Here is a 22,651-nt window from a genome sequence, read left to right as displayed (position 1 = left end):
AAGTTTTGGCTTTCTTTTTTTTTTTTCCTAAGGCAAAGGGAACATTCTTGGCGTTAGAAGTTCCGGGATAAATAAAAAAAAAAGAAGTATCTTGTTACAAAGTTGCCAAGGGTGGTTATGGTCAAGGGGAAACCCCTGAGCGCATGTCCTTGGGGGAGGACAGACAATGGATGCACTGACTCTCAAGAACTTGGCTTCAAGGTCAGTCCAATGAGGGGGGAATGTGGGGGGGGACAGGGAGCGAGGGGGGGGGCTATTTCCAAGACTCATTGGAGGAGTGCGCCCCCTGGTGAGGAGAAGTTGTTGTGAGTAATGGGTCAAGAGAGACGCCTGGATGAGTGGACAGACAGATGGGTCTATGGGTAGACGGACATATAGGTGGCTGGATAAAGGGACAGACACATGGACGGATGAGTGGACAGATGGATTCATTAGGTTTAGGGTTAGGATTTGGGCTGAGGTCCGGATTCACATCAGGTGTTAATGCCAGGGTGGGGTTTAGGGTAAGCGCTGAGGTTCGAATTAGGATTACGATTCCGGTGGTGGTGATGGGGGTCAGGTTGAGTCAGAGGCGGATCAAGGTCGGTTGAGGCTCCCCCCACCCCCCACCCCACCGGGCGCAGAAGAAAATATTGGGCCCCTTGTCGTTAGGAAAAAAATAAAGTGTCCAGCTGGGGTTTTGCGGGGCCCTTCAGAAGTCGGGGCCCAGGGTGCGCGCCCGCCGTTAAATCCGCCTCTGGATTTAGCATCTGCTTTCAGGATGAGGGTGAGGTTGGGGGCGCAGTTGAAAGGCGGTCTTCTGTACAAGACGCCCTGCTTCCTCGTGGTAACGGTGTCTCTCTGCTGCTTCCAACCTCTCCGACTGACGTCTCAACTCTGACTTCGACACCTGATTAGGCCAGGCCCACCCAGAGGAATCTGGCTTGGCTTGAATCGACTGATTAGGGACTTGCAGCACAACTGCAAGATTCCTTGACCTCTGGCACAGACTGCCGGGAGGGATACGCCATCCTGTTCCCAGTCCCCTGTCCACACTCGCGATGGGTGTGATTTCTTCAGGCACGCACATATCACACTAATGGCAAGGATGGTGGCCGGCTGCGGGTATTCTGATACTTTGTTTATCCGCTTCCGAGCTGAGATGAGGAGAAGTTACTTCCTTCATGAGGAGAAGTATCTCGCTCGAAACTGTAACGAGCACATTTCTCCAACAGATTATAAGAGATTTCACCTCTTGGGTGGAGTGAATAATAAATTTCGCGTTTCTTTATTTGCTTGGTGGATGCTTTGGAGTGTAGAGTGGACAGGCGGGTCCAAATGGCGCAGTTCTTCCTGGAAAGGGGGCGGAGCAACAGGGGTCGTCAAACTTTTTATAAAAACCGCCCACTTTTGCAGTGCTGGTCAACCTGGTCCCGACCGTGCCACCAAACAGCGCTGCGATTGGCCCATCATGAAAGCTGGACCGTCCACTAGTGGGCGGTAGGAACCAGGTCTACCAGCACTGCAAAAGTGGGTGGTTTTTATAAAAAGTTTGAAGACCCCCGCCAGGTGGGTCCAAATGGCGCAGTTCTTCCTGGAAAGGGGGCGGGGCACAAGAGCATCATCGACGTGCTGTCTTTGGCAGAAGGGTCGTAAAGAGGATGCCAAACACCCCAGTGTTCCCAGGAACAAGAGGATGAAGAGCAGCAAGGAGGTGACCCCCACGGGAAAGCCTGCCTGCGTTCAGAGACACGTCCTGTTACCGAATGGCCAGTCAGCTGCATGAACGGCCAAGGTTTGTGACAGAGGTCCTGTTGAGAAGGACTCGAGTTTATTCGAGAGTCGGCCACCTGGGAAGATGGGGGACCCTTGTCCTCGAACAGTTGTGTTCACAGCTCACACGCCTTAGCGAGATTGTATAGGGCAGGGGTCGGGAAGCTTTTTGGCTGAGAGAGCCATGAAGGCCACATATTTTAAAATGTCCTTCCGTGAGAGCCATACGACGACCCGTGGACGTGACGCATTATCCAGTAAAAATGTGGTGTTGTCCCGGAGGACAGCTGTGATTGGCTCCAGCCACCCGCAACCATGAACATGAGCTGTAGAAAATGAATGGATTATAATACATGAGAACAGTTTATATTTTTAACATTATTATTATTTTTTTAATTAAAGATTTGTCAGCGAGCCAGAGGCAGCCATCCAAAGAGCCACATCTGGCTCGCGAGCCATAGGTTCCCGACCCCTGATCTAGGGAATTGGGAGAATCTGGGAACTTCTATGGCAGTGGTTCTCAACCTTTCTAATGCCGTGACCCCGCAATACAGTTCCTCATGTTGCGGTGACCCCAAACCAAACAATAATAATTTTGGTGGCTACTTCATCACTGTAATTTGGCTACAGTTATGATTCGGAATGTAAATACCTGATATACATTATGTATTTCCTCCTGGCCTTGGAACGGGGGCCTGAAGTTCACAAGCGACTCATAAACTAGAGTCACTGTTCTGCTGAGACAGGTGTTCGCGCATTCCTGCGGTGAGGTTGTCTGCCGCGGACCAGCACGGCTCCAAAGAACGATGTGGAATTAAGGAAACACACTTGTCAAAACAAAAACAATGGGACCGGGGAGAACTCTTCAAACTGCTTGGCAGTATCCGTGTGCTCCAGAGCCCCAGTTCACTTTATTATGTAGCCATATGCAAATTAAGGACCCTGATACAAAGTTGCACATCCAAGGCTAAGACAGGAACTCTCCCAAGGCATAAGTAGTATACATTAGTGAAATCTACCAACATCGGAAAACAAAGAGTCAGAGGAAGGGCATGTATATTGCTCCCGGCAACCCAAGGAAGCAAGTGGAGTGGGTGCAAATACTCAGCATCACAGCCAATATGGAGGTGGAGGAGAGAGAACTTAGCCTTTTGCTAAGCTTCGAATCTATAATGACTTTTTGCCATTTATGGTCCGCAACAGTTGTCCTCCTGGCTCCGTGTGTGAACAGCAAAATGGCAGAGCCTCGGCGTGGTGGGAGAGAGTGGAGAGGCATGCGGCAAAGTCAGATAGTTCTTGCGTACACCCCTCTTTCTCACCCTGATGCCATCTTACCCCTGTGCCTCCATGGGAGGTCTGAGATTCATTGCTACCATGACCATTCCTTATTCCGGGAGGGGAACAGGTCGTTCAACTGTAACAAGATCTTGGCCAGCGTAGGATTGGTTACACACTTTTTTTTTTTTTCTTTAACTGAGAGAAGGGGAGATAGTGAGGCAGACTTTTGCATGCTGCCTGTCCCCCAGTACCGGGATCCACCTGGCAATCCTGTCTGGGGCTAATGCTTGGCGTACCAAGCTACTTTTAGTGCCTGAGGCTGTTGTGCTCCAATAGAGCTGTCCTCAGCGCCCAGGGCCACCCTCAAACCAATTGAGCCACTGGCTGCAGGAAGGGAAGAGGAAGAGAAGGTGGAGAGGAAAGGAGGGAGAAGCAGATGGTCACTTCTCCTGTGTGCCCTGACGAGGAATCCAACCCAGTACATCCATATGCCAGACTGACAGCTCCACCCACTGAGCCACTGGTCAGGGTGGGTATATACGTTTGATTGGTTACAGAATACAGAACTTGGGTTACTCAAGAAATAACATGAAATCGTAGTTACAGTGAGAGGAACTAGCTGGACGTAATATTTCGTAAGGTTAATGTGAGTAGGTTTACAGACATTCTATTATATATAAGCTCATTTTAATCATGCGTTCTTATTTTAATTCTATTGCCTGGCCAGTCAGATGAATACCGGTAATATAGCATGTTTTATTCCCTGCACGGAGGTCCCCATTCCTGCGGGCCTGTCTCCTCTGTCCCCGATGCAGGTAAGGCTCACACAGTTGGCTCTGTGAACAGTGTGTGAATGGGACTACAGCGGAGCACTTGAGGCAGAAAACCCAGAAATCAGCCAGGTGCCCCTTTCTGTTTGAGATGCCACTTGACTTCGGGGTCCCCCGTCTGAGGCGAATGCATGAGCACCCCGTGTTGAACAACGGAGTGGTCCTTGTTCTTCTTTTCCAACCTTACACTTTCAGTCTGGGGGACTCGTGTGACGTATAGCGTCTGGAATAACATGGGAGTTTAGCAAAGTGTAATTTGCTCATTTGTAATTCAGTTTTGCCATCATATAAGAATAGATTAGGCCCTGGCCGGTTGGCTCAGCGGTAGAGCGTCGGCCTGGCGTGCGGGGGACCCGGGTTCGATTCCTGGCCAGGGCACATAGGAGAAGTGCCCATTTGCTTCTCCACCCCCCGCCCCCCTCCTTCCTCTCTGTCTCTCTGTTCCCCTCCCGCAGCCAAGGCTCCATTGGAGCAAAGATGGCCCCTGCGCTGGGGATGGCTCCTTGGCCTCTGCCCCAGGCGCTAGAGTGGCTCTGGTACCCGCAGAGCGACGCCCCGGAGGGGCAGAGCATCGCCCCCTGGTGGTCAGAGCGTCGCCCCTGGTGGGCGTGCCGGGTGGATCCCGGTCGGGCGCATGCGGGAGTCTGTCTCACTGTCTCTTCCCGTTTCCAGCTTCAGGAAAAAAAAAAAGAAAAAGAATAGATTAGTATAGGCCCAGCCTCTGGTGGCGCAGTGGATAAAGCGTGGACCTGGAATGCTGAGGTTGCCGGTTCGAAACCCTGGGCTTACCCGGTCAAGGCACATATGGGAGTGGATGCTTCCTGCTCCTCCCCCCTTCTCGCTCTCCTGTCTCTCTCTCTCCTCTCTAAAAGGAATAAATAAAATCTTTTAAAAAAGACTATATTATTATATAGGAGTATACTATATAAATATATAGAATTGCAATAATCGCATATAGAAGTCATAATTTTTAGGTGTTATGTTATTAAAAGTCAGTGGTAGCTGGGATATGACATTCTAAAAATTGTAGCAAATTAAAATAGCATACATTTATATTGCATTATGCAGTTACACATAAGAATAGAACATAACCCGGAGGGAGGGGTCTAATCTAGACGAGGAAGACACAAAATGAGTAATTGAATAGTTAATAAATGCTTGATGAGATAAATAATCTCTCATTAAAGTCTATAGCTATAGAAGGACGTGTAATGTATAATGAATCAACATAGCATAACAAGTGAAATCGGCGAGAAATGCATGCTTGGATAGTAAGTAATTTGTAGTTAAATTCTATAGCTATATCGATATACACTTAGTGTCTAATCAATATTTAGATATATAGCTATATCAATATACACTTAGTATCTAATGAATATTTAGATAATAAGTAACTTATAACTAAAGCCTGTTGGGACTTGATGATATACGTGACTAGGGGATTATTCTAATAATTTGGCCGGAAACACCAGGCCAGGTTCCTGCGTGACTTCAAGGCGAGGAGAGGACCCCACGGTGCGCCCACAGGTCAGGCCTCTGGCAGGTTACAGCATGGGGGGCGGGGCGGACTCGCGCACGCGCAGTCCAGAGACGGTGAACGCCGACCCGCCTCCACCACGGGCTCCCGGAAGTCCCGCCCCAGGGGCGGGGCCAGGGTCGGGAGGAACAACCTGGAGCCGCCGCGCGGCCGCTTCCGCCGGCCCGAGCGCCGGAAACGGAAGTGCGTCACAGGGGCGGGCCACGCGACGAGGCGCGTCGCGTCCGGGGCTCTTCCGGTGAACGGCGGGCGGCGGCGGCGGCGGCGGTGTTGGGCGGGCGTCGGGGGACCCGGGGGCCCGGGGGTTGAGGTAGCGCGGGGCACGGTTTTTGGAGGGGGGTCTTTGGGGACGGGTCAGCGTTCTGCGGGAGGTTCGGGGGCCGGCCCGACCGGGGCGCCCGGGGGGGGGGGTCTGCGAGGCCGCGCCACGGGGCGGGCGGGGGCGTCCGGGTCGGTGGTTCGGGTTCGGGACCGCGTTCGGGTTCTGGAGGCTCAGGAGGTCCCGCGGGGCGGGCGGGCGGACGGGCGGGTTGGGGTCGGTGCAGGACGCCGAGGACCAGCGGCGGCGGCCTACGGGAGGGGGCGGGGGCGTCCGGGTCGGTGGTTCGGGTTCGGGTCCGCGCTCGGGTTCTGGAGGCTCAGGAGGTCCCGTGGGCCGGGCGGGCGGGCGGGTTGGGGTCGGTGCAGGACGCCGAGGACCAGCGGCGGCGGCCTACGGGAAGGGGCGGGGGCGTCCGGTTCGGTGGTTCGGGTTCGGGTTCGGGTCCGCGCTCGGGTTCTGGAGGCTCAGGAGGTCCCGCGGGCCGGGCGGGCGGGCGGACGGGCGGGTTGGGGTCGGTGCAGGACGCCGAGGACCAGCGGCGGCCTATGGGAGAGGGTGGGGGGGGGGTGGTCGGCGGTTGCCATGGAGACCGAGGCACGCGGAGGGCGGGGGGCCCGGGGGAGCTGCGGCCGCAGCAGGTTACGGGGTAACCGGGGCCCGTGTGTGTGTGTTGGGGGTGGAAGGGGAAGCAGCGGGGAGCAGCAGGGCGGCCCCCCGGGGCTGCTGCAGGGACGAGGGGACGCGCCCCGGCCTGGGCGCGCCAAGGGCACTCCAGGGGGTGGGGACCCGGGGCGAGGCCTGGCGGTGGGAGGGGTCTCCTGGGGGGCAAGTTCAGGGGCCCCTCAGCCCAGGCCTGAACCCCCACACGTGCAGGGGGCGCTGGCAGCCGGGTCAGGCCGGGTCACTCCTGCAACCGGCTCAGACCCGCCTCCTTTGGGGGCCCTGCCTCCCTGCCTCCCTCTCTGGCTGCGCCCCAGGCCTTGCGCCTCCGGAACTGCCCCGGCCGGGCTGGCGGGCAGGTCCCCCCCCTGCAGGGTCTGGGTGCCCAGAGTCCAGTTCCCGGCCGCAGCCCGGCCCGGCTTTCTCTAAGACTGGTCAGACCTGTAGGGGTGACTTGCCTCCGAGAAGTGGGGGGAAGGAAACGGTGGCCGAGCGTTTGCAGTCCTGAGCCGGGGAGGGAGTCCGGCTTTCGGCTCTAACCCGGGCAGAGAGAGGGGTCGCTTGATCAGTGCCCGTCTCGTCTGAGCAAACACCAGGCCGCCTCCTTCTAGGCCCTCAGCTCCCAGGCGCCTGGAGCTTAGCTGTGCACCTTCCCCCCCAGCGGGCTGCCTGCACCCCATGCTGCTCCGAGGGTGGGGGGCTGGCCATGGGACAGCGGCCCCCGGGGCCTGGCTGCGGGTCAGCCCCAGCAGACGTCTGGACGCTGAGCTGTTCTCGAAAGATTTCACTCATCCGGTTCTTTTTCCCTTTAGTGTAACCTGATGATTTGGAAACACCCGCCATCTTAGGGCTTCTATCGAGGTCAGTGAGTGCCCCGTGGCGGGAGGAGGCAGAGCGGCAGCCCCGGTTCCTCCCTCCCGGCCTGGGGAGCTGACCGCCGCGTCCGTTTCAGGCCCCAGGTCCCGGCTATGGCCGCGGCTACCATCGTGCACGACACGTCGGAGGCGGTGGAGCTGTGCCCGCCGCACGGCCTCTACCTGAAGCCCATCACCAAGATGACCATCAGCGTGGCTCTGCCGCAGCTGAAGCAGCCGGGGAAGTCCATCTCCAACTGGGAGGTGATGGAGCGGCTCAAGAGCATGGTGCACCACCACCAGTTCTCCACGCTGCGCATCTCCAAGAGCACCATGGACTTCATCCGCTTCGAGGGCGAGGTGGAGAACAAGAGCCTGGTCAAGTCCTTCCTGGCCTGCCTGGACGGCAAGACCATCAAGCTCAGCGGCTTCTCCGACATCCTCAAGGTGCGGGCCGCCGAGTTCAAGATCGACTTCCCCACCCGCCACGACTGGGACTCCTTCTTCCGCGACGCCAAGGACATGAACGAGACCCTGCCCGGCGAGCGGCCAGACACCATCCACCTGGAGGGGTTGCCCTGCAAGTGGTTCGCCCTGAAGGAGTCGGGCTCCGAGAAGCCCAGCGAGGACATCCTGGTCCGGGTCTTCGAGAAGTTCGGGGAGATCCGCAACGTCGACATCCCCATGCTGGACCCCTACCGGGAGGAGATGACTGGCCGCAACTTCCACACCTTCAGCTTCGGGGGCCACCTCAACTTCGAGGCCTACGTCCAGTACCGGGAGTACGCGGGCTTCATCCAGGCCATGAGCGCCCTGCGCGGGATGAAGCTCATGTACAAAGGGGAGGACGGCAAGGCCGTGGCCTGCAACATCAAGGTGAGAGGTCAGGGGGGGCGCTCTGTCCTGCTCGGAGTAGGGGTGACATCGAAGTGGCTCGGAGTAGAGCTGACATCGCAACAGCTCGGAGCAGGGGTGACATTGCAGCAGCTCGGAGTAGGGGGGTGACGTCATAATGGCTCGGAGTAGGGGTGACATAGCAGTTCTGAGTAGGGGTGACATCGTAACAGCTCGAAGTAGGGGTGACATCGCAACAGCTTGGAGTAGGGGTGACATCGCAACGGCTCATAGTAGGGGTGACGTAACGGCTCGGAGCAGGGGGGTGACATCGCAACGGCTCGGAGTAGGGGGGAGATCGCAGCAGCTCGGAGTAGAGTGACATTGTAACAGCTCGGAGTAGGGGTGACATGGCAACGGCTCGGAGTAGGGGTGACATGGCAACGGCTCGGAGTAGGGGTGACATCGCACCGGCTCAGAGTAGGGCTGAAATCACCGGCTCAGAGTGACATTGCAACGGCTCGAAGCGGGGGTGACATGGCAACGGCTCTGAGTAGGGGGTGACATGGCAATGGCTCAGAGCAGGGGTGACTTCGCAACGGCTCGGAGTAGGGGTGACATCGCAACAGCTCGGAGCAGGGTTGACATGGCAACGGCTCGGAGTAGGGGGTGACATGGCAACGGCTCAGAGCAGGGGTGACTTCGCAACGGCTCGGAGTAGGGGTGACATCGCAACAGCTCGGAGCAGGGTTGACATGGCAACGGCTCGGAGTAGGGGGTGACATGGCAACGGCTCGGAGTAGGGGGTGACATTGCACCGGCTCAGAGTAGGGCTGAAATCACCGGCTCGGAGTGACATTGCAACGGCTCGAAGCAGGGGGGTGACATCGCAACGGCTCGGAGTAGGGGTGACATCGCAAAGGCTCGGAGCAGGGGTGACATCGCAGCGGCTCGGAGCAGGGGTGACATCGCAGCGGCTCGGAGCAGGGGTGACATCGCAGCGGCTCGGAGCAGGGGTGACATCGCAGCGGCTCGGAGTAGGGGTGACATCGCAGCGGCTCGGAGTAGGGGGTGACATCATAACAGCTCGAAGTAGGGGTGACATCATAACAGCTCAGAGTAGGGGTGACATTGCAACAGCTCGGATTAGGGGGGAGATCGCAGCAGCTCGGAGTAGGGGTGACATTGCAACAGCTCGGAGTAGGGGTGATGTAATGGCTCGGAGCAGGGGGGTGACATCGCAATGCCTCAGTGGGGGTGACATCGCAACGGCTCGGAGTAGGGGTGACATCGCAACGGCTCCGAGTAGGGGTGACATCGCAAAGACTTGGAGCAGGGGTGACATCGCAACGGCTCGGAGCAGGGGGTTGACATCGCAACGGCTCCGAGTAGGGGTGACATAACAGCTCGGAGTAGGGGTGACATTGCAGCGGCCCGGAGCAGGGGTGACATCGCAATGGCTCGGAGCAGGGGGGGTGACATCGTAACAGCTTGGAGTAGGGGTGACATCGCAAAGCCCTGTGATCTCTAGAATGTCAGGTGCAGAGATGGACGAGTAGCCCCCACTGGGGATTTTGTGGAACCCGTGTCTAGTACAGTGAGGATGGCCAGGCATCGAATGTAGTCACAGGTGAGGTTGTCTGAAAGAGCCGTCAATTCTGTGTCAACCCTGCCCTCTGCAGCGACAAGGACACCTGCCTGGTGCAGGAGTCGGGCATTAGAGGCTGTGAGACAGACAGCTTGCACCCCGTCAGCAGGGGCACAGGCCCTGTGGCAGTGGGTCGTGGGTACAGTCGGGGCGGTGGGGCCCCCAGGAGCAGAAGGGGAAATGGCCTCATAAAAGGGCATCTTTCGCCTGACCTGTGGTGGGGCAGTGGATCAAGCATCGACCTGGAACACAGGTCACCGGTGCAAAACCCTGGGCTTGCCCGGTCAAGGCACATATGAGAGTAGACGCTTCCTGTTCCTCTCCTCTTTTCTCTCTGTCTCTCTCTCTTCCTCTCTCCCTCTCCTCTAAAATGAATAAATTAACACTTTTTTTAAAAAGGCATCTCTCTTCTTTTTAGCAAGTGGCGAAGGCAGGTAGATGTCTCAGGGCGAGTTTGCCCTCCCTGGTTGAATCGGCACTTTGTCGGTCCAGGCGCGGGGTGGGTCAGTCTGAAGCGGAAACTGGATCTGTCATTCCGGCCCGCGTCCTGGGTTCGGCCCGCTCCCGAGTGGAGAGCCCCCTGTAGCTCTCATCGCAGGGAGGATCCGATTCCCAGTGCGGGCGGCACGCCACCTGGGCCGTGTTGCTCTCGGCTAGAGAACGGGGCTGTTGGTCTCGACTGGGCTCTCTCTTCTCCCGAAGGTCTCCTTCGACTCGACCAAACACCTGAGCGACGCCTCCATCAAGAAGCGGCAGCTGGAGAGGCAGAAGCTGCAGGAGCTGGAGCAGCAGCGGGAGGAGCAGAAGCGGCGAGAGAAGGAGGCGGAGGAGCGGCAGCGGGCGGAGGAGAGGTGGGCCTGTGCTCTCGGGGCCTGGGGGCCGTGCCTGACGCGGTGTGCGTGCGTGTGCACCGTGTCCCTGTCTGTCCACCGGTGTGCTGGTGTGCGTGCGTGTGCACCGTGTCCCTGTCTGTCCACCGGTGTGCTGGTGTGCATGCGTGTGCACCGTGTCCCTGTCTGTCCACCGGTGTGCTGGTGTGCATGCGTGTGCACCATGTCCCTGTCTGTCCACCGGTGTGCTGGTGTGCATGCGTGTGCACCATGTCCCTGTCTGTCCACCGGTGTGCTGGTGTGCTGGTGTGCACCATGTCCCTGTCTGTCCACCGGTGTGCTGGTGTGCTGGTGTGCACCGTGTCCCTGTCTGTCCACCGGTGTGCTGGTGTGCTGGTGTGCACCGTGTCCGTGTCTGTCCACCGGTGTGCTGGTGTGCGTGCGTGTCCACCGTGTCCATGTTTGTTCACCGGTGTGCTGGTGTGTGTGCGTGTGCACCGTGTCCGTGTCTGTCCACCGGTGTGCTGGTGTGCATGCGTGTGCACCGTGTCCCTGTCTGTTCGCTGGTGTGCATGCGTGTGCACCGTGTCCGTGTCTGTCCACCGGTGTGCTGGTGTGCGTGCGTGTGCACCGTGTCCGTGTCTGTCCACCGGTGTGCTGGTGTGCATGCGTGTGCACCGTGTCCCTGTCTGTTCACCGGTGTGCTGGTGTGCGTGCGTGTGCCCGTGCATCGTTGTGCAAGTGCATCCCCGTGTCCATGTGCGTGTATCTGTGTGCATACGTGTGTGTTGTGTGTGTACCCATGTACACGCAGCTGCGTGCGTGTGCTCACGTGCTCTGGCTCCTGGGGACTCGGCACAAAGCGCGTGTGGACCCTGTCCTGCCCCAGACTGAGTCCCACGAGACACGGCTGCATGGGTCCCGGGAGCGCGGCCCTCGCTCACCCTCGTGGCCCCTGCCCAACCCGGGGAGGGGGCGTCCTGGCGGCCGTGCGTCCTGCGTTTGAAGCTGCGTTCACAGAACGGGCGAGGGACGGAGTGTGGCACAAACCACGTCCCGTCGAGAGGCCTTGACCCTCACGGCCCCTGTCCTTCCCTGCCCTTTGGACGTCCCGAGGCAGCTGCGGCCACGGCTTCCACTCCTGTATCGACTCCCCCTCGTAACAGGAGAGAGCGTCGCTGACAGCCCTTCCTCCACGTGGGGGACGGCGTTCTGCACGACCCTGCCCTTGTCCGTGTCCAGCGTGTCCTTGTGTGTGGAGCGGCTCGCTCTGTTCCGTCTCGGACACGGGGTCTGCCTGGACCGTTCCTGACCAGTCTTTCTGTGCACCTCGCTGCGGCTGACCGCTGTCCGCTGTGGGTCCTTGTTTACCTGGCCAGTTAGGCAGCTGGGAACGTGCGTCTGCCCTGAGCTGTCCCCATCTGTGCCTCGGAGCCCCGGTCCCAGCCGGAGCGTCCCGACCACGGTGTTGTCCCTGAGTGACCCCACGCCGTGCTCCCGCGGGTGGGGACGGGCAGCCGCCTTGGTGCAGCGCCCAGAGTGTGGGGACAGGCTGTACCCAGAGTAGAACGTCCCCTCTCTGGCACAGTCAGGGAAAGCTGTGGCAGGAAACTTACTGGAGGGGACTCATCCTGCAGCAGGAAGAGTCCCCAGGCCCTGTCTGGAGCCGGCTTGTCCCCATGGGTCTCCCGTGACCCCCAGACGGCTGTCCGCCTCCCGGGTTACCCCAGTGTTTGAGAAAGCACTTGTGGGGGCCGTTTAAGAAGCCATTTCCTTGGTCTTCACAGGAGGACGAGCAGGTCAGGAAGTGGGAGGCGTCGTGGCCCAGGAGGACGGGTGCAGCAGGGCTGAGGTGGTTCTGGGCAGTGGGGTGGTGGCAGGAAGGGGCCCTGTGACCCGAGGTGTGCCAGCCAGGGGGTGCAGGGCTCAGGCTCAGGGCTGCGGTCGTGCCAGGCTGGCCCTCGCCCTGTCTGGGCTGGACGGAGCTGCAGGCCAGACCCTGGACGCCTCCGCGCCTGCTCTGCGTCTGCCCGGACACAGGTGAGCGCCCGAGTGGGTGGTTCAGCTTGAACGAGGGACAGAGCGCAGCTGCGGCCGTCAGGGCCCTGGACAGGGCCCGCGTGGGCTTGAGCTGGTTGTGTTCAGAGTGACGGCCACTCGCAGGCGACCTGAGGCTTTGGTGACCTGCAGCCCTGGCAGGGTGGACCCCGGGGGTGGCAGGAAGTGTGGTGCGTGGCCCGTGGCTCTCTGCCCGCTCCCGGTCCCAGGGCAGTTCCGGCCCGGCTCCCTCACCCCACGCGCTGTTCCCTTCGTGGTGTCTTTCTGAGTCCCCCCGTCTCTCGTCCTGCCCGAGCGCCTCTGCCTTTGTCATCGTGTCCCTCGCTTGTGTGGATAATCCTGAAGCCCAGGAGCGCGGGAGGGTGCTGCGTACACACACACACACACACACACACACACACACGCCCACAGGTGTGCCAGACTTCCCCCCGCGGTCCTACCCGGCCCTGGTCGCATCTGTGTAGTCATTTTAACGCTTCTCCCCAAAAAACTCCGTACGAGCTAAGTTGTTCGGGTGTGTGGTGGGTTTATCTAGAGTCTCCGTCTCCACGTAGCGTCTCAGCCTCCCAGGATTTCCGTGGATGTGGGTGCTCTTGGCCGCACGCTTGCGGACACACCTCAGAGCGAGCTGTTCTCGGCTCTGTCAGAGTGGGTTTGCATATTCCGGAATTTCATACAAAAGAGGTGGTTCAGACGGGACTCTGTGTGCTCTTCCCCTGGTGGGATGCTTCCAGAATCTTCCAGGTGGCTGCACACCGTCGGTTTCTGTCCTCCTCTGGGCTCCATGGTTCTCCAGGGGCTCCAGCGTCACCCAGAGCCCTGAGGACGGGGACTGTCCACACTGGGAACTGCTCCTGCATTCACCCGGTGTTCTGGGCGCCTGTGCCTGTGCCCTGTGCCCTCCAGCTGGTGCTGGTCTTGCCTATTCAGAATGACACTCTGACACGGTCGAGTCTGTTGTTTCTTGTCTACAGGGTTTCAGGTTTGGGGTCACACAGAGTATGACCGTCCCTGGAGAGACAGTGACCCCCTTGCCCCTCGCTGGGTGTGTCTGCTGCTGCGTGCGTTCCTTGACGCAACTGAAGGGGTTTGGGGATGGGGAGTGGGCGGGGTTAATCTAACACACTTTCCCACGACCCCCTCCCTGCCCAGTTGAGACGCCCCCTCACCTCCGCCCCCTCCCCTCCGAGTGGGGGCCGCGCGAGCCCGCTGCCCGGGTCTCCCCCCTGACGGCCGCGGTGTCCGCACAGGAGGCAGAAGGAGCTGGAGGAGCTGGAGAGGGAGCGCAAGCGGGAGGAGAAGCTGCGCAGGAGGGAGCAGAAGCAGCGGGACCGCGAGCAGCGCCGCAGCCGCAAGAAGCTGGAGAAGCTGCAGGCGGAGGAGCAGAGGAGGCTGCAGGAGAAGATCCGGCTGGAGGAGCGGAAGCTGCTGCTGGCCCAGCGCAACCTGCAGTCCATCCGCCTGGTCGCCGAGCTCCTGAGCCGCGCCAAGGTACCCCGCCCGCCGGGCTGTCTGCGGAGGGCGCGCCTCCTGCTGCCGCGCGCGGGGCCACGCCCCAGCCCAGCGCCTGGGCTGCTTACAGCCGCCGCCAGGAGGAGCTGCTTCCCGGGCAGGGGGACCCGCCCTCCCGTGTCGTTCTGGATGACACACCTGGGAGGTGGTCGAGCTTTGAGTCAGACTGCCCTGTGTTCGGGCCGCCCGGTCCTGACCAGGTGGCCTTGGGGTGCAGGGCTGCGAGTCACGTTCCCCTGGAGACAGGGAGTGGCATGGCTCCCAGTCACCTGGTCCCACGCTTCCTCCTGCCAGGGATGTGCTGGCCGGGCCTGGTCAGGTCGTCATTGGCCTCGCCCTGGCCCCTGTGGGCCAGCAGCCCAGGACGAGACTCCGCGGGCTCAGCCCGGTGCCTGGGAACCCCGGGTGTGCCGCAGAGCCCGGCGGGCCGTGTCCCTGCTCCGCAGACAGACTTTGCTCAGGCGGCCGCATGCCCTGTGCCGTCCCCCCACGGGGCGACCCCATAACCTGTTGTCTAATTACAGTGTTGATAAGGCCCCGGGAAGGACAATGGCGGCGTGCTGAGACACGTGGCAGCTGAGTTCTTATTTCATGGTGAATATTGAAGACACTGACCCAGGCTAGGCCCAGCACGTCCCGTGGCCGCTGTGGGGCCTGTGTCTGTGTCGTCATCTCAGCTCCCTGTTGTGGGGATCACGGTGGGGCCCGGGCCGCACCCGACCTGCCCGCCCCGGGGCTGCGCCCCGTAGCTTCGCTGTGGGGTGTGCACCTTGCTCGGCGGACGCATGACCGCCGGGCGTGGCAGGGAGGGCGCGGTCCTGCGCCCTAGGCCACGGGGCGCCTGAGTGCGCGGTGCCAGCCCAAGTGCTTGGCGCCCAGAGCCCCTCCCCTGAGCTGCGCTCTGTCCCCCGCAGGCTGCGAAGGTGCAGGAGCAGGAGCAGAAGGAGCAGGCGCTGCGGCTGCAGCAGCTGGAGGAGCGGCGGAGGCTGCAGGAGGCGGAGCTGCGGCGCGTGGAGGAGGAGAAGGAGCGGGCACTCGGGCTGCAGCGCAAGGAGCGGCAGCTGCGCCAGCGCCTGCTCAGCATCCTGCTGAGCAAGAAGGCGGACGACCCGCAGGCACAGGACGAGCTGGGCGCGGCACACGCGGACCTGCTGCAGCCTGTGCTGGACATCCTGCAGACCGTGTCGGCCAGCTGCGTGGGAGTGGCCTCCCCGCACCTGCTCGGGGGTCCGCCGCCCGCCGGCGCCCCGAAGGAGAGCCCGCCGCGCCCAGAGACCGAGTCCGCGCCCGGAAACATGAATGGGAACGTGGCGGAGGACGCCGAGGGCCCGGACCAGCAGCCTTTCTGCCCGGCGGCCACTGCCACCGCCGCCTCCGCCGACGACGACACCTCACTGGACAAGCGGTGCCCGGCCGTCCTGTCCTGCATCCCCGACAACAACCAGCAGCCCAAGGGTGCCCCTGCCGCCTGTGAGCAGAGCGCGCCCCGCAAGGACACCCATTCCGAGCAAGACAAGTGCAACCGCGAGCCCAGTCGCGGCCGGGCCAGCGCGGAGCGCGGCGGCAGCGCGGACCGACCCCAGCGCGAGCGCAGCCGGACGCGGCGCACGGGCAGCCGCGAGGACCGGAGGCCACGGAAGGAGCGCCGCTCCCACAAGAAACGCTCGCACAAGGACGACAGCCCGCGCCGGCGCAGCGCAAGCCCGGCCCACGCCCGGGCACGGCGCTCCCACAGTCGGGACCGCTCGGGGCACCGGGAAAGGAGCCGGGAGCACGGGGGCGGCTCGAGCAGGAAGCGCAGCCGCCACCGCCGCAGCCAGCGCTCGCGCTCGGGCTCCCCGGGCCGGCACCGCAGCAGCTGGGACAGGTAATGCCGGCTGCGGCCTGCCCCCGCCCCCGCCCCGCCCGGGGAGATCGGCCTGTGGAGCGTTCTGACCTCGCTGTCCCGGAAGCGTGCACCCACGAGCCTCAAGTTCTTGATAATCAGAGCCGGGCTGCCCCGAGATCCCTCCGAGCCGCCGGCACGCGCCCCCAGATTCTGTCTCACCCGCTGACCGAGAGCTGTCCTCTGGCCATCATCCTCTCCACCCGCAGGCACGGCGAGGTGGACACTCTCAGTGTGGCTCACCCCGCCCCACGCGCGCTGGCGGCCCAGCAGATGCCCTGCAGGCCTCTGGGGATCAACGCGGGGACCCCGCCCGTGCCCCCCACAAGACGTGGGAGGCACAGCCGTGTCCTGCTGGGTTTTTGTTTATTGCGTTTTCTGTTTTGTTTCTTGTCATTTTAACTGCTCGGGAGGCAGAAACTCGGACGCCAAAAGAGCCAAGTGACCTGCGTAGGGAGAGGAAGTCCCGGCCGGAGAAGAGGGTACCTGCCACCCCGAGTCTCCAATGTGCCGGCCTTTCAACGTTTTGGGGGGGCTGGAGGCTCCCCAACCTCAGCAGCGTTCACTCTTGACACAGTCAAGTCATGAATCCTGGAAAAGGATGGTTCAAAGCTTTGGTTTCCAGTCGAGGTTAGCGTGTGTGGTTTTCTTTTTAAAAGCTGTTTTGCTAAATTATTTTTACTCGGAATGTTTCCAGCAAGCAGATCCTGAGGCTGCGAGCGCGCTCGGTTTTATAATCAGCTGCTTCTCCGTGCGACGCGCAGACAGACTTCACAATCCCTGTAACGTTTGCGTGAGGAAAAGATGCTGTTGATTCCAGTTTGCCTTTTTATGGTGAAATAAAAATCTTTTTTCCAATGAGATGGTTATCTTGGTGTAGTTTCCTTGTTTATTTGAAATTTCTGTTGGACTCTGGTTGAGCTGAGCCTAGGTGAGTGTATGTGAAACACAGAGGACACTTGCTTTTCCTGAAACGGCTCATTTGCAGTGAAGCAATTTTTAATGGTTCTGTTACCAGAGAACCAGGGGAATCCATGGTCCTCGGAGGTGCTTGACTTTACTTCCTGGAGCCCGGGGCCCGGGATCACCTAGGAGGGGACTCAGAGGGTGGGGAGGGGGTAAGATCGTGACATCAGGTTTCCCCTGAGTAGCGTTTCAGACTTCTCGGAGCTGCGTCTCAGGAGGGCGGGGGCGGAGGGAGCACGGGGTTCCCAGCTCTGCACGCGGGCGTGGGTGGCAAATGCGGAGTTAGATCCCCGTCCTTGAGCTGAGAACTCTGGCGTGAGAAATTGATTTAGAACGTCACAGGGGTAGAGAGAAGCGGGCTGTGCGTGTGAGTGTGTGTGTGTGTGTGTGTGTGTGTGAGAGAGAGAGAGAGAGAGACGGGGAAGGGGGCATTATAGGTCCTTTGTCTTACAGGCTTCTACCTGTTGAACAAAGCTGGGGATTTTAGGGAGCCGTCTCCCTGTCTGTTTCCGGGGAGGATCTCACTAGAATATCTCAGCTCGCAGGGTGTCTCCTTACAGGGCTGTGCTCTCCGCGGATGGGTTGGCATTAGGGCGGGGACCCGGGGGGGCGGGGCCGGGGGACGGAGGTCACTGGTCATGGCCAGCCGGGACATTCCCTCTGCTTTTGCTGCTTGTCTGGGCCTGTAGCCAAGGACACACAACTGAGGCCTAGAGGTCGTCTCTGGTTTGACCAAACGTCTTGTCTCTCTGGTCAGCGGAGACCGGAGCTTCGTTCTTAAAAATGATTTGATGCTGATGAGAACCTCGTTTTCCTGAGGGCTTCATGCTTAAGAGCAGGGGGTCCCCAAACTTTTTACACAGGGGGCCAGTTCACTGTCCCTCAGGCCGGTGGAGGGCCGGACTATAAAAAAAAAATCCAACTATGAACAAATCCCTATGCACACTGCACGTATCTTATTTTAAAGTAAAAAAAACAAAACGGGAACAAATACCATATTTAAAATAAAGAACAAGTCCATTTAAATCAACAAACTGACCAGTATTTCAATAAGAACTATGGGCCTGCTTTTGGCTAATGAGATGGTCAATGTGCTCCTCTCACTGACCATCAATGAAAGAGGTGCCCCTTCCGGAAGTGCGGCGGGGGCCGGATAAATGGCCTCAGGGGCCCGCATGTGGCCCGCGGGCCGTAGTGTGGACACCCATGCTTAAGAGGGTGGCCAGGCTACAGGAGTCCTGAGCGGTCATTGTCCAGGGCTCCCTCGTTCCTCCTCTTGAAAGAGGTCTAAGCCACATGACCACTGCTGTGACAGGCCGGGGGGGGGGGGGGGGGGATCCAAACCGCATCAGCAGGGTCCCCCTGTGGGGGAGGGGAGGTCATATGGTCCTAGCCCGTCATACTTGTTTCTCTGCTTCTGCCAGTTGCTATGCCTCCGCTTGGAGGTTTCGCCCTGGGGACATTCCGCGCCCAGCCCGGCCCTGCTCGGGCCTCTGCCTGCACCTGCCTCCTCCGTCCAGTGTCCTCAGAAGCGGGACAGAACGGGGCTGTCACGGCCGGCCCCCCACCGGCGTCTCTCGGAGTGAGTTCCCTGTGGGGGTGGGGACCCCGGGACGCACAGGCCGGTGAGTTAGGAGACAGAGAGCGCCAGGCAGTGAATTTGGAAGAAACTTCCAGGGAGGTCATTGGAGGCTCGTTCCATGTCATTGGTCCTGTGCTCTCCCATATACGTTGCTTTTTTTCTTTAGAAAACACCTTCACTGGGGAGTTAACGCTCTTCTGCGAGGGCTGAAGGTGTATAGTTAAAACCTGCATCTCTCTCTATTAAATTTCTATGACCCTAAAAACTTTTTTATTTTTTTTAAAAAATAAAGGCATTTAAACAAACAGCCTTATTGACATATAATTCACTTACGAAAACATCCACCCATTTAAAGAGGACCATTCACCATTTTTTTTCCCCCTCTAACCCAGGGGTCCCCAAACTACGGCCTGCGGGCCACATGCGGGCCCCTGAGGCCATTTATCCGGCCCCCGCCGCACTTCCGGAAGGGGCACCTCTTTCATTGGTGGTCAGTGAGAGGACCACATTGACCATCTCATTAGCCAAAAGCAGGCCCATAGTGCCCATTGAAATACTGGTCAGTTTCTTGATTTAAATTGACTTGTTTTTTATTTTAAATATTGTATTTGTTCCCGTTTTGTTTTTTTTACTTTAAAATAAGATATGTGTAGTGTGCACAGGGATTTGTTCATAGTTTTTTTATAGTCCGGCCCTCCAACGGTCTGAGGAACAGCGAACTGGCCCCCTATGTAAAAAGTTTGGGGACCCCTGATCTAACCCATTTAGAGTTTCATACCCCTTCCCACAATCTAAACGGAGGACGTTTTTTTTTGTTTGTTTGTTTTTGTTTTTTTTGTCTCCCCCGCCAAAGAATCCTACAACCGTTTTTCAAGAACTCTGGTGCCCGATCCACTCTTTCCCATCTTAAACCCGGGCCGCTGTGCATTCTCTGCTGCCACAATGGGATCTTTCCTCTCTCCTTGTCTTCTGAGACGCTGCCTCTGGCAGGGGGAAGTCCACGCACCGACCTTGAATTTCACGCATCAGGCTCCGGGGGCGTCCAGACTGTTTGTTCTCAACACCCAATCTCATTACCGATGAAGTCATCGCCTTAAAAGTAGATTTCGCGGATATCCTGCTGCTCATGGGGCCGGGGGGGTGGGGAGGTGGGGTGGGATTTGGCCGTCTTAAGAAAAGCTGCTTACAGTTTAATCAAGGAACTGTGATCCATGGCCGGTCACTCTGTCCCAGCTGTAAGAAAGAGGGTCCCAGACGGTCCTTCTCGCTCGAATCTGCAGGTTATGACCCCTGTCCCCTATGAGCCCATGTTCCTGGGTCCCACGTGGAACATATCACCCCCCCCCCCAGCAACAAAGCAAACATGACCCCTCGCCGAGAGGGGTTTGGCCTCACCCTTTGCCCCCAAACAAGTGACACGTCGTCCCCAGATACAGGGCAGAGAGGTGGGGTGGGGAGGATACTGACCCTCAGCTGTTTGGGTCCAGGGTGGGGAGAGCCAGCGTCCCCCTCTGGGCTTTGTCTGTGTGAAGCTGGGCCGTAGGAAACCGTGGGAGAGAGATGGGCACCTCCCAGGTGGGACCTCGGCTCGGGGCGAAGAGAAGGCCAGAGATGCCAAACTGACATCGGGTTCATGGGACACTAACCAAGTGTGGGAGGAACCACAAGCCAGACGGGTAATTAAACATCGTTCACAGACACCTACCCAACATCCAGTCCTCGTCCTGCCGACTCTCAGACCTAGGAAGAATAAGAGGCCTCATTTCTTTTTGTGTGTGTGTATTTTTCTGAAGTCAGAAGTAGGGAGGCAGACAGACAGACTCCTGCATGTGCCTGACCAGGATCCACCCGGCATGCCCACCAGGGGGCGATGCTCGGCCCATCTGGGGCGTCGCTCTGTTGCTCAGCAACCCAGCTCTTCCCAGCACCTGAGGCAGAGGCCACAGAGCCATCCTCAGTGCCCAGGGCCAACTTTACTCCAATGGAGCCTTGGCTGTGGGAGGGGAAGAGAGAGACAGAGAGGAAGGAGAGGGGGAGGGGTGGAGAAGCAGATGGGTGCTTCTCCTGAGTGCCCTGGCCGGGAATCAAACCTGGGACTTCCACATGCCTGGTCAACGCTCTACCACTGAGGTAGCTGGCCAGGGCAAGAGGCCTCATTTTTATTCTACACACACATTTTCACAATTCACAGGAAGCCTGTAAGGTCGCCGGGAACTACCGGTTTGTTCCTCGAGACAGACGCAGGAATGGAGAGCATTCACACGTATCGGCAGTGACCCCTCGCAGAAGGTCCTCACGGGGAAACTTGCGTCCCGGAAAGTGGACGGAACGGGTCTGCACATTCAAAGGCGTGTCGATCAAAACAACAGGTGGAAATTGTCAGAGAACCTGACACACTGGTTGAAAGGCCCTACGGAAGTCCGCAAACAGGGAACGCCATTCTGGAAAAGAGTCATAAATAGCAGCAGGGACCATAGCGTCTAGAACAGGGGTCGGGAACCTATGGCTCGCAAGCCAGATGTGGCTCTTTGGATGGCTGCCTCTGGCTCGCAGACCAATCTTTAATAAAAAAATAATAACGTTAAAAGTAAAAAACATTCTCATGTATGACAATCCATTCATTTCCTACCGCTCATGTTCATGGTTGCGGGTGGCTGGAGCCAATCACAGCTGTCCTCCGGGTCAACACCACATTTTTATTGGATAATGCATCACGTCCACGGGTCGTCGTATGGCTCTCACGGAATGACATTTTAAAATAGGTGGCGTTCATGGCTCTTTCAGCCAAAAAGCTTCCCGACCCCTGGTCTAAGAGGACTTGTTGAGGACGGTGCTAAGGACGGTTATGTGGACATGGCCCGGAGTAACAGAGGGACAGACAGCGCTGAATACAGAACCCATGGTGGAGTGTGGGTGCATACGGGCCTTTGGGAAACAGAAAAGGATGTTCAGGCCAGAGGACAAAAGCCTGAATGGGTCACAGGCTGTTGGGACACCCGATTTTCCCATATGGATGAGGTTGACTTAGATTAGTTTTTAGAAAATAACGAAATCCAGGCGGTCCCTGCCGGGTTCTGAGCGAGATGGGTGTTATAGGTTTGATAAAGCTGAATTTGTGTGGTATGGTGGGACGGGTCCGTGTAATGCAGGGGTCCTCAAACTATGGCCCGCGGGCCGCATGCAGCCCCCTGAGGCCATTTATCTGGCCCCCGCCGCACTTCCGGAAGGGGCACCTCTTTCATTGGTGCTCAGTGAGAGGAGCACATTGACCATCTCATTAGCCAAAAGCAGGCCCATAGTTCCCATTGAAATACTGGTCAGTTGTTGACTTAAATTTACTTGTTCTTTATTTTAAATATTGTATTTGTTCCCGTTTTGTTTTTTTACTTTAAAATAAGATATGTGCAGTGTATGCATAGGGATTTGTTCATAGTTTTTTTTATAGTCCGGCCCTCCAACGGTCTGAGGGACAGTGAACTGGCCCCCTGTGTAAAAAGTTTGAGGACCCCTGATGTAACGTATTAAACGCAACTGAGACGGATGTCTGCCTTCATAGAGTATTTATTTTTTCACCTTTCCGTGCCTAGAAAATACGGAAAACATTTTCAAACCTACAGAAGCCATCTCGTGCGTAAGCCGGGGACCGCCCGTTCAATGAAAAACAAATACGTGAATGAATTTGAAAAAAATCAGTAAATAAAATGTCAAGCTCAAGGCATAAATGGTATTTAAAGATCATGAAATGAATGAAAATAAAGCACAAATGGAAAATAAGGAAATAATGAGATACAAGATGAAAATTTTTCTAAGAAGTCCATTTCAAAATAAATGAACAGAAAAAAATAACTCGAGAGGTAAATAAGTAATTAAATTAAAAGGACATCGCCTTTTGTTATTTTTTTTAATTTATTTATTTTTATAAAGATTTTATTTATTCATTATAGAGAGGGGAGAGAGAGAGAGAGAGAAGGGGGGAGGAGCAGAAAGCATCAACTCCCATATGTGCCTTGACCAGGCAAGCCCAGGGTTTCAAACCAGCGACCTCAGCATTTCCAGGTCGACGCTTTATCCACTGCGCCACCACAGGTCAGGCAGACATCCAC

At 58.0% G+C, this 22,651-nt stretch overlaps 1 protein-coding gene across 2 annotated transcripts; it reads left to right on the top strand.

Moving 5' to 3' along the window:
- The first annotated feature begins 5,645 nt into the window (after positions 1 to 5,645).
- On the top strand, positions 5,646 to 16,124 carry LOC136385721 (A-kinase anchor protein 17A-like). Of its 2 annotated transcripts, none has more exons than XM_066356891.1 (6): positions 5,646 to 5,707; positions 7,192 to 7,240; positions 7,339 to 8,109; positions 10,418 to 10,566; positions 13,854 to 14,094; positions 15,030 to 16,124. In XM_066356891.1, the coding sequence occupies exons 3-6, from the start codon at positions 7,348 to 7,350 to the stop codon at positions 15,984 to 15,986; spliced, it is 2,109 nt and encodes a 702-aa protein (XP_066212988.1). In that variant the 5' UTR covers positions 5,646 to 5,707; positions 7,192 to 7,240; positions 7,339 to 7,347; the 3' UTR covers positions 15,987 to 16,124. The 2 variants fall into 2 exon arrangements, with proteins under 2 accessions (XP_066212988.1, XP_066212989.1); XM_066356892.1 differs by having other exon boundaries at positions 5,667 to 5,707; positions 7,332 to 8,109.
- Positions 16,125 to 22,651: the final 6,527 nt, after the last annotated feature.

Source organism: Saccopteryx leptura, chromosome X (assembly GCF_036850995.1).
Source record: "Saccopteryx leptura isolate mSacLep1 chromosome X, mSacLep1_pri_phased_curated, whole genome shotgun sequence".
Taxonomy (NCBI): domain Eukaryota; kingdom Metazoa; phylum Chordata; class Mammalia; order Chiroptera; family Emballonuridae; genus Saccopteryx; species Saccopteryx leptura.
Note: the sequence above shows the minus strand (reverse complement) of the source record. Positions and strands in the feature narration are given on the sequence as shown.